General features: G+C 34.2%; 1 protein-coding gene across 9 annotated transcripts in view; it reads left to right on the top strand.

Moving 5' to 3' along the window:
• The window catches only part of TSGA10 (testis specific 10), a 58,654-nt gene extending 45,348 nt beyond the window's left edge, over positions 1 to 13,306 (top strand). For all 9 annotated transcript variants that reach the window (XM_072951341.1, XM_072951342.1, XM_072951339.1 and 6 more), the window contains 5 exons: positions 3,830 to 4,039; positions 5,375 to 5,577; positions 7,213 to 7,317; positions 7,496 to 7,645; positions 12,378 to 13,306. In XM_072951341.1, coding sequence (XP_072807442.1) covers positions 3,830 to 4,039; positions 5,375 to 5,577; positions 7,213 to 7,317; positions 7,496 to 7,645; positions 12,378 to 12,402 — 693 coding nt within the window. In that variant the 3' untranslated portion in view covers positions 12,403 to 13,306. The remainder of the gene's footprint in view (positions 1 to 3,829; positions 4,040 to 5,374; positions 5,578 to 7,212; positions 7,318 to 7,495; positions 7,646 to 12,377) is intronic.
• The last annotated feature ends 3,590 nt before the right edge of the window (positions 13,307 to 16,896 follow it).

Raw genomic sequence — 16,896 nt, forward strand, 5'->3', positions numbered from 1 at the left:
TATATCTATTTTAGCACATATAGTGTACATCTAAACAGTTGCATCTATAGTCATGAATAAAATATTTTATTTTTAAATTTCATTTCTGTATGGAAGGACATTTAACTGTCTTCACTTTTTCTATAGTAGAATGCTGTGGCAAACATTCTTTCACATTTCTCTGTGGGTATATATTCCTCCGGGTGTATATATGCCCGAAAGTGGGGTAACTGCATCCAGGATGTGCAATTTTAACTCTCTAAGTGTTGTCGAATTGTTCTCTAAAGATTTATTCTTCCACAGAAAATCAAGGAGTTATCATTTTCTCAAATACTAATCAATATTTGGTGTTAATCAGACTTTTAAATTTTTTTCATACTTTTTGTTTTGTGTTTCCTTGATTACAAGTGAAATTGAAGCTCTTTTCATGTGTCTTGGCCATTCAGGATTCCTCTTCGTGAATTTTCTCTTGGTTTTTCTCTTAAATGAATTTTCATAAACTTTGCCCATTTTTCTATTGCATTGCTTATCTTTTTCATATGGATTTGTAGGAATTATCTATCTAGTCTTGATAATAATTCTTTTAAATATATTAGTTATCTTCTTTTTGTCTGTGGCTTGTATTTCACTGTGCTTGCAATATGAACGGAAATGTTAAACCTGATATTGTCAGGATTATTGTCAGTCTTTTTCTGTATGTTCTATGCTCTTACTCTTCTTTAAGAATCCTTTAGTATCCCAAGACCAGAAAGATATTTTCTTATATTTTCACTTCAAAGTTCTAAATACTAAAAGTATGTGAAAATTTGTCCTTCATATTTAGATCTTTAATTCACTTTAACTTTGAAAATAATTCTTGTCTCTTTTTTTGTTGAGAAGTCTGTTTTCAAGCTGTCATTATTTATAAGTCTGTCTTTTGTCATTGGTTCCTTTTAAAGTCTTCTCTTTTTCTTTGTTTGTGGTTTTACTATTATATGTCTAGGCATGGATTTATTTATTTATTTTTGGCTTTGGTTTTGTTGTGCCTCTTCAATCAGAGTATTGATGCCTTTTATTAGTTTCAGAAAATTCTCAGATGTAATATCTTTGAATATTGCTTTCTCCAAATTCACTCTACTGTCTCCTTCAACTTTTATAATATGCCCAAATGTTTATTAATCTTTTTATCATAGTTTCTGTATGTTTATTTCTCTTGCTGTGATCTGTCTTCTAGCTCATTCTTCTCTCTTCAGCTGTGCTAGTCCGTACTTCGATGCAGTCTTTTTTTTTTTAATTTTCTTGACTACTTTTCCTTTCTTTCCAGAAGTTCTTTTTGATTTTTCTTCAAATCTGGCTTCTTTCTGAAAGTGTTATTCTTTTCTTTTCAATTTGTCTTTAATGAACATTTAAGCATATTCTCCCATGCCTTATAAAATGTTTGTTCAGTAATTTGAAGTTCTGGAAGTCTGACCTTGCTATATATGTTGTGTGGCTCTGACTCTCACTCATAGCGGATTGTGTCCTCTTGTGTTTGATTGTCAGCTCCCCTGAAGTAAAACTACCCCACCCCCTGCTATAGAATCTAGTATGGCCAGGGGAGATGGGTTTGCTTCTACAAAAGTACTCCAAGTTATCGTAGGCATGGAACAGACTTTAGGTTAAAGTTTAGAACTGGGTGTAGTGTAAAGTCAGATTCCAAAATTGGGCGAATCCAGACCTAATGTTTCAGTTTCCTACAGAAGACATTTTTTTCTCTATCCAGAATCTAGGTCAGGATAAACTTTTGGTTGTCTCCCTGTGAGGTAGAGTGGCTTTTTTTTCTCTGGAGCCTCCTTTCAAGGGTCCCAGATTACGTGCAGATCTCAGTTCTGACTATCCATTAGTCCTAAATTCTTGTCGCCTATTCTTGCTTGAGTGTGTTAAGCCATTCACTGTTACTGGGTCTTCCAACCCCCAGTTCTTAGCTTCAGGCCTGCTCATTTGCTCCTTGCTCTGGTTTTGTCTTCTCTTTGTTTTTTTTTTTTTTTGTCATGTGAGAATTTCTCTTTTTTACCTGAAAGCTCAGCTATGAATTGCAAAAATAATTTTTTGTTCTATTTATCCAGAAGGTTTTCCACTTAATTTAATCAACTATCTTACTAGAATCTGAAACATCCAAAGTGATCTCTTCACAACACAGAACTGATCACATAACCTCCCTCTGGAAGATCTTTTAGTAGAGATAAAGATCTAAATTTGAACATGGCTTTGATGCTCTGTTTTGTCATTTGTATACCTTTTCAACTGCGTCTCCTATGCTCCTCCCTGTGGTCTCTGAGCTCTAGCCGTCCTAGCCTTCTCTCTGTTCTTGCTTTGCACTTAGCTGTCCTCTGATTGAAAAGGCACCCTCCCAACACACAGTGTATATCCACTCACCTTTCAGATCTCAGTTCAAGTGGCATTTACTCAGTTAAGCCTTTTCTGAATTCCTTGATCCTCTTAGTCACTTTCATCTGTTACACACTTTTTTCTCTAGAAATATTTGCTTAATGTGCATTTACATGTTCATCTGTATGATTATTTTATTGATACATGACTCTACTCATGAGAGCAGGAACCATTTTGCTTTCCATTGGATATGCATCTAGCCACATTGACTGGAACATAGAATATACTCAATAAGTGTGGAATGGATGGATAGGTGGACGGATGGGTAGGTGAGTGGGTGGATAGATGGATGGTTAGATAGAAGGTTGAAGAATGAGTGAAAAGTAGAGTCAGTGAGAAAGGAATAGAGGGAGAAAGATAGGAGTGAATTGTGGCCAAATAACTTATGCCAGGAGCAATTTTTTGTGTGCATTGTATTGTAAAGGAAGAAAAATTTCTTTATTTGCCTCTCAGTTCTGTTAGCTTCACATAATAGCAAATACTTCTCTGTAGGTGGCAGTGTACTTACAGAAGACATTTTTTCTGAAAACAAAAACAAAAAGCAAGGGAGGGTGGAATTGTCTTGAACATTTAAAAGCATTTACATAACTTCAATTTCATATTACAGTTTTAAAACCTGCTCTTATTTTCCGTAATGTGGATGTATTCTTGATTTATACTTGCCCAGAGTCTTTTTCCTCAGAGTTATTAGTGTTGGATAATTATTGGTCCTCATTTTATGATATTACAGCTGGTATCAACGTGCCATTCAAGAATGGAAAATGGGGGGTGGGAAGGGACTGGGATTTCAAAATGTAGAGTAGATAAACAAGATTGTGCTGTGTAGCACAGGGAAATATATACAGGATCTTGTGGCGGATCACAGTGAAAGAGAACGTGACAATGAATGTATGTATGTTCATGTATAACTGAAAAATTGTGTTCTGCACTGGAATTTGATACAACATTGTAAAATGACTATAACTCAATAAAAAAATGTTTACATATAAAAAAAAGAAAAAGCCATTCTACCACCAAAAAAAAAAAAAGGATGGAAAATGGGTATTGTGAGTGAAAGTGGCTAATGTTTTGTCTTTAACAATGGTGATATTTATATTATAGAATAATTGAAATTATAGCAAATATAGACAGAACTATAGGCTAAACATGTAAATCTCAACTAGCTTTGGGTCTGAGACATTTAATTGAGATTAAGTTGTTTTCTAAGTACATTAGAAAGAATGACCAGTTGACCACTTTCCTCATGGATTTTATATATAGAAATCTGAAACCTGAATTTCTTTCCCAGAACGTTTTGTACATACTGTAATCACCTATATCATTTAAAGTTTCTTGTAATCTGAAAGTACCATCATTAAAAGATTGCCCCACATTGTTTTCCATGTTGTCGCTTTATTTTTAAGTTAAGAAAAAGTCTCTATATATAATAATTTTGTCCTTGCAGCACTTAAATGCAGAACGGTCCTACAAGTCCCAGATTTCTACTTTACATAAGTCTATTGTAAAGATGGAAGAGGAGCTTCAGAAGGTTCAGTTCGAAAAAGTATCTGCCCTTGCAGATTTGTCTTCCACAAGGGAACTTTGTATTAAACTTGACTCAAGCAAAGAACTTCTTAATCGACAGCTGGTTGCTAAAGATCAAGAGATAGAAATGGTATGTAATACATTTAAAAATAGTTCTTTCAATATTACTATTACCATAAGATTACCACAATTTAAAAAAACCAAACTATTTTTATAAAATATCACATCAAGCCATGCCTTTCAACTTGAGATTTTATTTTTAAAGTAAAAGAAATTAATGTATGCTGTATTCCAAACAATTCAAGATCAGAATAGAAACTCTTCCTTTGAGTATGTAATTTGCATTTACTTTTAGCCAAAAGAATTATAAAACACATTGACATATCAATCAACAAAGAACCATGAGATTGAGGATTATCCAGCTAAATTATAACTTTAATGATATTCTTTTAACCTAAATTTATTTAATGATTGGCTGATTAATTTCTAATTAATCTTGCTTTAACTTTTATTTGATTATTATTAGTAAGGGTGCATTAATTCTATATGTTTACTAATTAGCTGTATTTTATATATTGTCTGTTCATATCATTAGTTCATTTTTCTCATCAATTTGTTCATCTTCCTTATATAGGATATTAACTGTTTACTGAGTTTATCTTCATCTGTTTTTTTTCCTTGTAAATTTTGGTTGTTTATAATGATAATCAATATGTTTATTTTTTCTATGGTCAAATATCATTTTTTAAATTGTTTCTAGTCTACAAAGTTCTTCCCCACCCGCCTACTCCTCTCTTAATTATTTCATTTTTATTTAACTTTCTTTTCGTAGAGTTTTATCTTTTCACATTTAACTTTAAAAAATGCACATATAGTTTATTATAATGTATATTGTGAGATAGGAATAATTTTTTTCTAAATAGTGATGTCTGGTTTTCCCCCTCTTGAAAAAACATTTGGCTTACAGAGCATTATTTAGGCTCAAGATAACCTTCAAAAAGTGAAGTTTCCCATAGGATCATGCAAGAGAGGGAATATGCAATTGCTCCTTATCTTTCTTAACTATGGAATACGATGACATTCCATCCCTGGTGGTTAGGTGTTTGTAACTCACCTAACTCAAGACAAAGCAGTAGTCACAGATACTACCATGTCAGTCTTGTAGAAATATATTCAGAAATATCAAAGCTGGAAATGGGAGTTGTTTGCAGTTTGGGATTAATCATACTCTTTACTTAAATTAATGAATTTTCTGATATCAGAGGGTTGGGGAAAGTGATATTCTCTGTGTGTGTGTGTGTGTGTGTGTGTGTTTGTGTGTGTGTGTGTTTGTATCTGGTAAGGAGGACACGATTTGTAATCAAGAAATTAAATTTATGACATAATACAGAAATTTGTCTCTGATAATAAATCGGTTAAGTGAACAAATGGGAATAAGTATAGGTGTCTTCCTGTTATTGCACAGATGGAGAATGAGTTAGATTCTGCTCGTTCTGAAATAGAACTCCTCAGGAGTCAGATGACAAATGAGAGGATCTCCATGCAGAATCTAGAAGCTTTGCTGGTGGCCAATCGAGACAAAGAATATCAGTCTCAGATAGCACTTCAAGAAAAGGAATCTGAAATTCAGCTTCTTAAAGAACACCTTTGTTTGGCAGAAAATAAAATGTGAGTTGGCTAGCAATATGATAACATAAAGTCATATTTCTTAAAATTAGAGTACATTATAGGCTAAGGCTGGAATTTAGACAATTTAGTGCCATAATTTACTGTTGATTAAACTGATGACCTAAAATATTGTGATTCGTCTAAGATTTAGTACTTATTTCTATTATGTGTTTATCTAAATTGAAGTTTAGCCATCTTTGTTGATTTTTTCCATCAGAGCTTTGCGTATAAGAGAACATCTATTGATCTAACAATATTATGTTTAGGAAATCTTATAACCAGATTAGAAAAAAAATTAAGTACTCTGAAACCAGAAGAATTTTTCTATTTTTGGACCTACCTTGTATTGCTACCTAGTCTGTTTGTCACACAGTATTTCCCTATGTACCTATAAGTGTATACAGGGTACCTGGAAGAACCATGTATTCACAGAATGCTCAAGGCTTCCCCCAGAGCATTGATTTTGACTTTTTAAAAAAAGAATCCCTAGTGCCTTTAGCACCTTATTACAGGACTAGAGGGTTGGGTGGAAATGCCTGCCTGGATCATGAGTATTTTATTGTTAAACTTGGTCACCCCCCACAAAACCTGACGAGGACCCTTAGCCTCTTTTCTTATCTGTCCACCTGCAACACTTTCATCCAGCCTCAACTCTGCCCTCCCGTCCTAGTGTGGGACGTGGGGAAGGACAGGAAGCAAGGTCTCAGGAATCAGCCACTTGTAGGAACCCCTGGCTGAGCCAAGGCTGCAAAGCCAGGGCCAGTTTCCTTCCAAAACTTTTTAGGTTGTGGCAGCTGTGATTGAGTCATTCTTTTCAGTCACTGCAGCTGAGCTTTTGTGATACATTCAACCAGTTCTGCAGGATTATTTTCTCAAGCTGGAGGTGGAAACCTGCCTCAGTGTAGTGTGCCAAAACTCCCACCTTAAGGGGGACATTCTGTTTTAGACTTGCTGGTAAGTACTGTCACTTAGAACTGGTAAGCCTGATAAACTTCTGTGTTCTTATTCTCTAAAGTTTAGACTCCAGCAGTCTACAGTGCAGTCCTGAAAGCCAGCAACGAGGATAGAATGTCCTGTGCCAGCAGCGTTTGTCTCTGTCATTATTGTCCTTATGATAGGGGCTCTATCACAAGGTTTTTGAGCCATTGTTTAGCCCTAAGGACTAGCCTGTTAAATTGAAGAGAGTGGATATATCAAATTTCACTACAAATATATATAAGGCATTTGGTCAACTAAATGTTTATATAGACACACAGAACATATTAATCATGGTGCTAGTGTATCCAGTCTTATATGCACAGGAATATACACATAATACCCGAAAGTACACTTGTAAAAATGATCTGCAGTAAAGAGATAATAAATAATATCACCCCATCTAAACATTGGGAAACTGAGACGGGGAAGGTTTAACTAATTGAATGGGGCTAGGATAGTTTAGGCTTTTAGTAGGCTACTTTGCACATTTACTACATCTAAACTTGGTATTATTTTTGATGTGCTAATATGTCTATTAAAATCACAATTTTGCTTGGATCCAGCGAGAAACCATTGCCAGCATGGCTTCATGTACTCTAGAAGTCCTAGCCATATTTTACCTTTAATTAGCTGTCACTCTTACATTCCTTTACACAGGGCCATCCAGAGTAGAGACGTGGCCCAGTTCAGGAACGTCGTAACGCAGTTGGAAGCTGATTTAGACATTACCAAGAGACAGCTAGGGACAGAGCGCTTTGAAAGGTAAGCCTTTCAAACACTATGCAGTGTTCAGCCTGGAGAGCATTGCTTCTTAGAGAACAACAGATTTTGGTTATTTCATGATGGTTATATTTTCAAGTATGATTTTAACTACAGTTTTATGACAGTATTAATAATGTCACTGGAGATAAAGTTTGAAAGCCTCATTATTTTGCTTTAGGGAGAGGGCTGTGCAAGAACTTCGCCGCCAGAATTACTCAAGTAATGCTTATCATTTGAGTTCTGCGATGAAGCCAAATGCAAAATGTCATTCACCAGAACGTGTTCACCATCGATCTCCTGACCGAGGCCTAGATCGATCATTAGAAGAGTAAGTGCGTTAAGGATCCATTCTTCGGGAACCACATAGCAATAGAAACTGCATATTTGAGGAGATGAGAAAACTCAGTAACAGTCTGTCATTAGTAGTGCTGTTTAAACATGATTACATAATTAGATATGTTGACCAAAAATAAAGTATACTGCTAATTAGTTTTATATAAATATACCAGAGAAAGGTGTCTATTCTAATGTTTACATAAATTGTATTTTTAAAATCTGATTTTTAAAAATTTCTACAAGACACATTTTTCTCATATACCTTCATTAACAAAATATTGGCTAATTATTAACAGCACCATAAAATACATATACTCTAGGAAAGTAATAGGCTAAATTTTCAGGGGAAAATATCTTATATTCCTATATTTTACAAATTTTATAAAAATATTTTTATTTGGAAATAGCTTCAAGCTTACAAGAAGTTAACAAAAATAAAAATAAAATAATACAAAGAACATCTGTATACCTTTTACCCATACTCACTATTATTAAAATTTTACCCCATTTACTTTCTTTCTTTTTTGGGGGGGTAATTAGGTTTATTTGTTTATATTTAGAGGAGGTACTAGGGGTTGAACCCAGGACCTTGTGCGTGTTAAGCACATGCTCTACCACTCGAGCTATCCCCTCCGCCCCACCCCATTTGCCTTTTACGTGCTTGAGACCACATATGAGCTATCTCACACACTCACACATGCTCCGTCCTCCTTTCTCCCTCTCTCTCTCTCTCCCTCTGTCTCTTGTTTTCTTCCCACCACCCCCACAACAGACGTTTTTAAACAGTAACCAGTACCTCCAGTTGGAATCATCGTCACAAGTTTCTTCCTTGCCTCCTTCCACTCTGTATTTGTGTGTCCTTTCTTCTCCAGTGAGAATCTGGTTCAACATCAACACACCTACTCAACAGCAGTGGCACAGTTACTTATTTGCTCAATCCCAGAATGCATCTAAAATACTTTCAGAACTTCTTCACCTATGTCACTACAGTAAACAGACCAACTCAAATGCTCAGAATCTGTGTACAGTTCTTCCTTCCCATCTCTGTATACACCCTTAACCGAGTCTTGAGGGTATATAGTCAAATACTATGTTCCTAAACTACTTGGATTAATTTTCTTTTTTTCCCTTTCACTGTGGCCATGGTATACATTTGAAATAGCGTTAGGTTCATTTGTCTCGGTTTGCTTTCATTTTTCACTTTTCTTGATTATGTTGAGACATCCTAACCAAGAAGAAGAGATTTCTTCCTATTTGTTCAAATTTGCTTTGTGTCCTTCAGGAATGGCTTGTAGTTTTCTTTATATAGGTTTTGAACATTTCTTGTTAAATTCATTCCTAAATACTTTATTTTGTTGTTGTTGCTATTGTAAATGGGGTTTCCTTCATTCATTGTATCTTCAAAAAATGCTATTTTTGCATGTTAATTTTCTGTCATGTTACCATGCTAAATTCTTTTATGGTTTCATTAAGTTTGTCTTTGATTCTTTAGGGGTTTCCAAGTATACTATCATGTTATTTGCAAAAGGAGATAATTTTTATTTCTTCTTTTCCTATTTTATCTCTTGAATTGTATTCTCTAGTTAATTGTATTCACTAGTGTCTTCAGAGTGATGCTAAATAGTAGTGGCAAAAGTGGACATCCTTGTTTTAATTCTGAACTTTAGTGGGAATGCCTCTACAGTTTGCCCATTAAGTAAGATGCTGGTGTTAGGATTGAGGTTTATATGTTTTATGGCATTAAGGAAACACCACCCATTCCTAGTTTTTCAAGATTTTTTATTAGGAAAGAATGTTTTTGTCAAGGGCTTTTTCAGTATCTATGAAGATATGATTCTTCTCTTTAGAACTATTAATATGTGAGTTATATTAATAAATTTTTCAGCTATTGACCCATCTTTGAATTTCTGGCATAGACTCTATTTGATCATAGTGTATTATTTTCTTAGTGTTCATTAAAATTTTATTTATTTTAGGTTTGTGTATCAATATTCTTAAGTGATATTGGTCTATAATTTTCTCTTTGTGATATTTTTATCAAGTTTAGATACCAATGTTATACTTGCTTCAAAAGAAGAATTTGAAAGTTTTTTGTTTACTGTGCTTTGAAACAGTTTATATAGTTTGAAATTTTCTGATCTGTAAGGATTTGGGTGAATTAACCTGTGAAACCACATAGCCGTGGTTCTTTTTTTTTTTTTTTTTGGCGTGTTCTTCCTTGATAACTTATTCTATTTCTTCATTGGAAATTGGTCTTTTTAAGCTTTCTATCTCTACTTTATTTGTCTAAAATTTATCCAGGTTTTCAGATTTATTTGCACAGAAGTAACCACTGCAGTATTTTATAAATTTTACAATTTCCTCTATGTCAATAATTATATCCTGCTGTCATTTCTTATTTGTATATGTGTGCTTCCCCTTTTTGTTTGTTGATTGCCTTAGCCTATGGTTTGTTTACTTTGTTTATTGCTTCAAAGAACCAGCATTTTGATTTACTGATTTAACCTATTTTCATTTCTCTATCTTAATATCTGTTTCTATTTATATTATTTCCTTACTTGTGCTACCTTTTCATTTACTATGCTGGATTTTTTTCCCTTAGCTTTTTGTGTTAGAAATTTAATTCATTTATTGCCATTGTTTCATTTTTATTGATGTAGCCATTCAAGGCTCTGAATTTTTCTGTGATCACTGCTTTAAATGTATTACATAGATTCTGATATGTGGTGTTTTTGTGATCATTATTTTTCAGAAATTCTCTAATTTGTTTGTATTTTCACTTTTACCCAGGAGTCATTTGATAGAAAATCTTTTAATTTTCCAGTGAAAAGGGTTTTTTTGTTGTCGTTGTTTTGGTTTCATTTCTAATTTCTAGTGTTACTGCATTGTGACTAGACTCTTGTTTATAATATTTCTATTTTATGGAAACTACTGATGTTTTCTTTATACTTTACTACATGATCAATTTTTGTGAACAGTTAGTGTGCACTTGAGAAGATATGTTCTTTCTTATCAGAGTGTAGTGTAATGTATCTATTTAGTTCTTTTATAATGTCATTTAATTTTTGTTCACATGACCTATTTTACTAAGAATGGTGTCTTAAAATCTACTATTACATGTTTTTATTTCTTCTTGTATCTCCTATAAATTTTCTTTTATATAGGTAGTTTATTGTTTTATTTGTTGCATAGATATTCTGAACTGTCATATCTTCATTGTGAATGTGGCTCTTTTATGGTTATTTACTGATGCATTTAATTTTTTTGGAAGGAGGAAGGATTGACATCTACTTTGTCTGGTATCAGAATTACAACTCCTGTTTCCATATTGTCTCCATTTACCTGGTAAATCTTTGTCCATCTCTTTATTTTTAGCTTTTTTGAATCACTGCATTTTAAGTATCTCTCTTGTATATAGTATGGATTTGAATTTTGCTTTATGAGCCATTTTGAAATTCTTTTCTTAAAATAGGTAAGTTAAGCTCCTTTACATTATTGATATGGCTGTTTAATTTGGTCTCAACTCTGTCATATTATCCTATATTATGATAACTGTGTTTAACCATGTTTTATTTACTGTATTTCTTTCTCAATTTGGTTATTCTTCTTTGTGAACATTTCTTTTCACACTCAAAAGATTGAATTGTGTTTTATTATAATGATTACCTTTTTATTAATATTTTTAATAGTAGCCTTAATCCTTCTTTTAAAAAATGTAAGCTTCTGCTGTTTGTTTTAAATGGTATCCTCTGACTGCCAGCTATTATCCAAACAACGGTCAATGTACTTAATTTACTTTCCTCAACCAGTGATCTGTTTGCTTTTCCTATAGTGTTGCCTTTTCCGGTTGTCATATAAATGGAATCAGATAGTATGTAGTCTGTAGTGGCTGACTTTCACTCACTGTTATATATCTGAGATTTATCCAGTTTGTTGTACGTATCAGATATTATTGGATATTCTTTTTAACCGCTGAGTAATGTTGCATTGTATGGCTATAACGAGGTTTTGTTTTGTTTCGCTTTACTTTTTATTTTGAAATGATTGTAGGTATTGGCGAAAATAGTACAGATAGTTCCACGTATCCTTCCTCCATTTTCTTCCGCCAGCTTTTCCCCATGGCAATATCTTACAAATCAGGGAACTGACATTGGTAGTCAGTGAACTAGTCTATAGACCTTACTCAGTTTTCACTACTTTTTACGTGCACTTGTTTGTGTGTGTGTGCAGTTTTTTTACATACCACACATGTAATAACACCTCAGTCGAGGTACTGAGTTGCGCCATCAGCAGCAGGGAACTCATTCCTTCATGACACCCCTTTGTAGTCACAGTCCACGCTTCCTCCTCCCTACCCCTGAGCAAACGCTAATTTCTTCTCCATCTCTGTAATTCTGACATTTCAGGAATATTATATAAATGGAATCACACACAGGTTGTAACTTTGAGACTTTTTTCATTTACCACAATGTCCATAAGATTTGTCCAAATTGTTGTATGTCAATTGTTCATTCCTTTTTATTGTTGAACATTATTCCATGATATGGATGTATCACAGTTTGTGAAAATTGAGTGAGAAAGTACATTGTATCTGTTCTCCTTCACAGAAGCTGGGGGGGAAAAATCTCAAGTATTGCCTAAGTAATGTTAGAATAGATTTTTCATGTATTGTGAAGTCATTGAGTTAAAACTATTAATCTATGTAATTTTTTCCTCTCTTGCAGGAATCTTTGCTATAGAGATTTCTGACACGTGGAAAAATTCTTCACATCCTTGGGAGAGGTCAAAGTTACAAACTGATTTTTTTTTTTTGCTATATGATTGTATTATCTTTTGAATGCTTGATAATGTTAAATGTATTTATTAACTTTGTGCCTCTGAATCTCTGTTTTAATGTGCCATATCACAGCAATCTGAGATGACTTATAAAAACAAAAGTGCATATGGCTCTTTCTATCCATACAGTAATAGTGAGTGTAAAATCTGCTTACTTCACTATTGAACATGGTTATGTTAACTATCCGGAGTAAATAAAGAAGCTTATAAAAAGAGGGAAAAGTGTTTTTACAAAACTGATTTTTTCTTTGTGATTTATGCTTTCATGGCTAGAGAAGTTGTGCCAACATGGGCACAATTGACCAATACTGGCCTAGGACCCCGTTTTCCATTTTGGAGCCAACCTGACATAAATTCCAGGCCATAATCTGACTGCAGAACAGTAGATAGTAGGAGTGTGTCAGGGTTTTTAAATCCGTAGTATTGTACCAGTAATTAACATACATTTTCTACAATTGTGTTTACCCCTACTATTTTTAGAAAGGTAGGTGATGCTATCTATATCTGTCAAGAATGTAAGATTTTTTAATAAAAATCTGTATTTTTAATACATTTTCTTTAAAATATTAAAATACTGCAATCAACTTAATTGCCATTTTATTTATTTTTTTTGCCTGTGGCAGCTGTCTATAATGTAGACTAACAAGTTCAGTGATGTTTCCTTATTTGCCCTAAAATCTCCCAAATCTCTTCCCTTTTCTGTCCATAGGCCTTGATTTAATGTTGATATTACAATTTGAACACTACTGTATTTTACTGATATAAGCTATTTGTACTCTTGTCATTTTAATAAAAAAAAGTCCTGTCATTAATAGTATTCATATGATGTAGACAGTTTCTCATTTTATGTAATCATTGTTCATTATGACTACAGTAATGTAGGCTAGTGCCCTGATTTAGGTCTTGTTTATTCATTAGCACTCTAACGTTCCACCATAAATTCATGATATATATTCATTTTACTTTGATTTTTAAAAACCTTGAGGTTTACTCATCTAATTCAAGACAGTCATTACAGATTGGTTTAAAAAATTGAATGATTAAAAATAAGATATCCTTTTATAAACATGTTACAGAATAATATACAGAAAAGTTGTTCTTGCTAATATTAAATAATATACCAGTAAATATGCAGAATTAACCTTTGCTAAGTGGCAAAGCACTAGATCATCACAACATTAACTTCAGTCTGTATCCACCTCCTGTAAGAGCTGCCAAGGAGCCATCGAGGGCACTTACCACACGTTTCGTGTGGGGAGGGCAGGATGCAGGGAGAGGGGTATGAGAGAAGTATGTACAAAAATGATTCCATACTCGATTAAATGTATACTGTACTTGACTTGTGCCATCTATTGCAGAATACTTAAAAGGAAAATTATATGGTAAGTACGAAGGGGCCAACATTATCCAAAGGTAGGGAAACCTTAACTGTATACTATGTTAAAATTCAAAGAAAAAATTGTTTCTTATGATAATGTTTAAGAACACTGTTTTAAATGAGAGTCTAATTGCTTGATATAAATGTATAATGGCTTATCAATATGATAAAGCCAGTACAGAAAATGCAATAAAATACACAACATAAAAACTATACCAAACTTTTTCTTTGATGACAAAGAAATCTGAAAAAGAGCTCTCATCTTTGAAATGTCATGTTTAATACAAAACGTCCACTCTTGCTGGAGTAAGGGTGTTTTAAAAGAGGACTGTTAACCATGTGGGTTAAATATCTCACAGGCACTGTCTTGGTACAGACAAACTGAATTCAACAATGTCTCCTCCTTGCATTCTCTGCCCTTGTTTCCCACCAAAGAGGTCACCAGCCACTCTGTCAGATGCCTGAACCCTGAGCTCAGATGCCACCCCAGGTCACTTCCTTCCCTTCTCATTCCACACATTCAGTCAACTTAAATGTCATTTCTTACTATACATTTTTGCTGAAAGAAACTAAAAGAAGACCTAAATAAGTGGAAAGACATCCCGTGTTCATGGACTGGAAGGCTTAATATTAAGATAAACTACTTCCCTAAACCATCTACAGGTTAAATACAATCTTTATCAAAACTCCAGTAGGGTTTATTGGGGTTTTTTTTGTTTTGCAGAAATGGAAAAGCCAATCCTAAAAATCACATGGAATTGCAAAGGACCCAAAATAGCCCAAACAATCTTGAAACAGGAGAACGAAGTTGGAGGAGTCACACTTCCCAGTTTTGAAACTTACTGCAGAGCTGTAGTGATCAAAATCGTACAGTACTGGCATACAGACAGACATAAGGGTAAATAGAATAGAATTGAGAGTCCAGAAATAAACCTATACATCTGTGGTCAATTGCTTTTGACAGGGGTGCCGAGAGCATTCAATGGGAAAGAACAGTCTCTTCAACAAGTGGCACTGTGACAACCAGACATCCACATGCCAAAGAAAGAAGTTGGACCCTGCCACACACCACACGCAAAAATCAACTCAAAATGGGTCATATACTTAAAATTTAAGTGCTAAAACTATAGAACTCTTTGAAGGAAACACAGAGGCAAATCTTCATGCCCTTGTATTTCACAGTGGTTTCTTAAATAGGACTTAAATGACAAACAACAACAAACATAGATGAGTTGGACTTCATCAGAATTAAAAACATCGTGCATCAAAGGGCATTATCAAGAAAGTGAAAGACAACCCACATCACTTGAGGAAATATTGGCATGTTTTGTATCTCATAAGAGTGTAGTATCCAGAATATATAAAGAATTTTTATGACTCAACAACAAAAAACATTTCAATTAAAAATTAGGCAGAGGGCTTGAATAGAAATTTCTCCAACGAAGATATACAAATGGGCAATAAGCACATGAAAAGATGCTCAATGTCAATGGTCATTAGGAAAATGGACATCAAATCTACAGTAATACACCACTTCACATGCACTAGGACGGCCATAATAGAAAAGACAGTAAGTATCAACGGGGGTGCGGAGGAATTGGAACACTCATACGATGCTCGTGTGAATGTAAAATTGCAGCCACCATGGAAAACAGCTTGGAAGTTCCTCAATAAGTATAATAAAATTACCATATGACCCAGCAATTCAAGTCCTATATGTATGCCCAAAAGATTTGAAACTGTCTTCAAACAAAAACTTGTATGTGAAAATCCATTGATCACAGCTCTAATTCACAATAGGCAAAGAGTGGAAACAACCCAAACGTCCAACAGCTGATGAATGGATAAACAAAATGTGTCACATACCTACGGTGGAATATTACTCAGTCGTAAATATGAATGAAGTACTGATGCATGCAACAACATAGGTATCCCTGGAAAACATGGTGGTCAGGGAAAGAATCCAGACACAACCCACATGTTTTATGATTCCATTCATACGAAATATCCAGAACAGGCAAATCCACAAAGATAGAAAGCAGGTCAGTGGTTGCCAAGCAGCAATGGAGAGAGACCATTTAGTGGGTACTGGGTTTCCGTTTAGGGTGATAAATAAGTTCTGGAACTAAATAAATGGGAATGATTACACAACATTGTAAATGCACTTAGTGCCACTGTATTGTACAGTTTTTAAATGTTTAAAATGGTAAAATTTATGTTATATGTATTTTACCACAAAAAAGTTACTTCCTCAAGGTTTCTCTGACTCCTACTTTTGGTCTGACTGGGTCAGATTTCTCTCTAAAAGCACCTCATATTTCTCCTTTGAAAGACTTACCATAATTACAATTATTTGTCTCATTCTGTCTTTCTGTCTGTACTATAAGGAATCGATTCTGTCCTCCCCATTGTATCTCCTTCCTAGGGTGTAGCATAATGCTTGACACATACTAGGTATTCTACAAATAGTTATGAAACCCAAAAAGGAATGAATTACCCCCAATTCCTAACAATTCTATTTCCTAAATATCTTTGAAATGTATCCACTTTTCTCTATCCTCACTTTAATCCAGACCATAGTAACCTCTTAATCTAAAATAATACAACAAACTACTATTTGCTCTCTCTGCTTTCAGCCATACTTCCATCTAATCCATTCTCCACACTGCAGTCAAAGAAATACTTTTAAAACACAATTATGATCACTGCCCCCTCTACACAGGCACCCTCTGAGTTCCAAATTTACCATTGAAGCCCGAGCTCTTTAACATCACCTCACACACCTCTCTGATTTGGTTCTTTTTTTAAAATCTCTTCAACGTCATACCTCACTGTCCCCTACCCCCATCTTACAATTACAATTATAGTTATTCTGAATTGTTTTCAGTGCCTTGAACATTTTATGCTCTTTTATCTCTTGGCCTTTACACATGCTGTTTCCTCTGCCTGGATCATTCATTTTTCTCTCTTCTATTTCCTTCCCAGCCTGGAAAATTCTTGTTTGTCTTAACAATCTGTCCTTAGCACCT

Source organism: Vicugna pacos, chromosome 28, assembly GCF_048564905.1.
Source record: "Vicugna pacos chromosome 28, VicPac4, whole genome shotgun sequence".
NCBI classification, from domain to species: Eukaryota; Metazoa; Chordata; class Mammalia; order Artiodactyla; family Camelidae; genus Vicugna; species Vicugna pacos.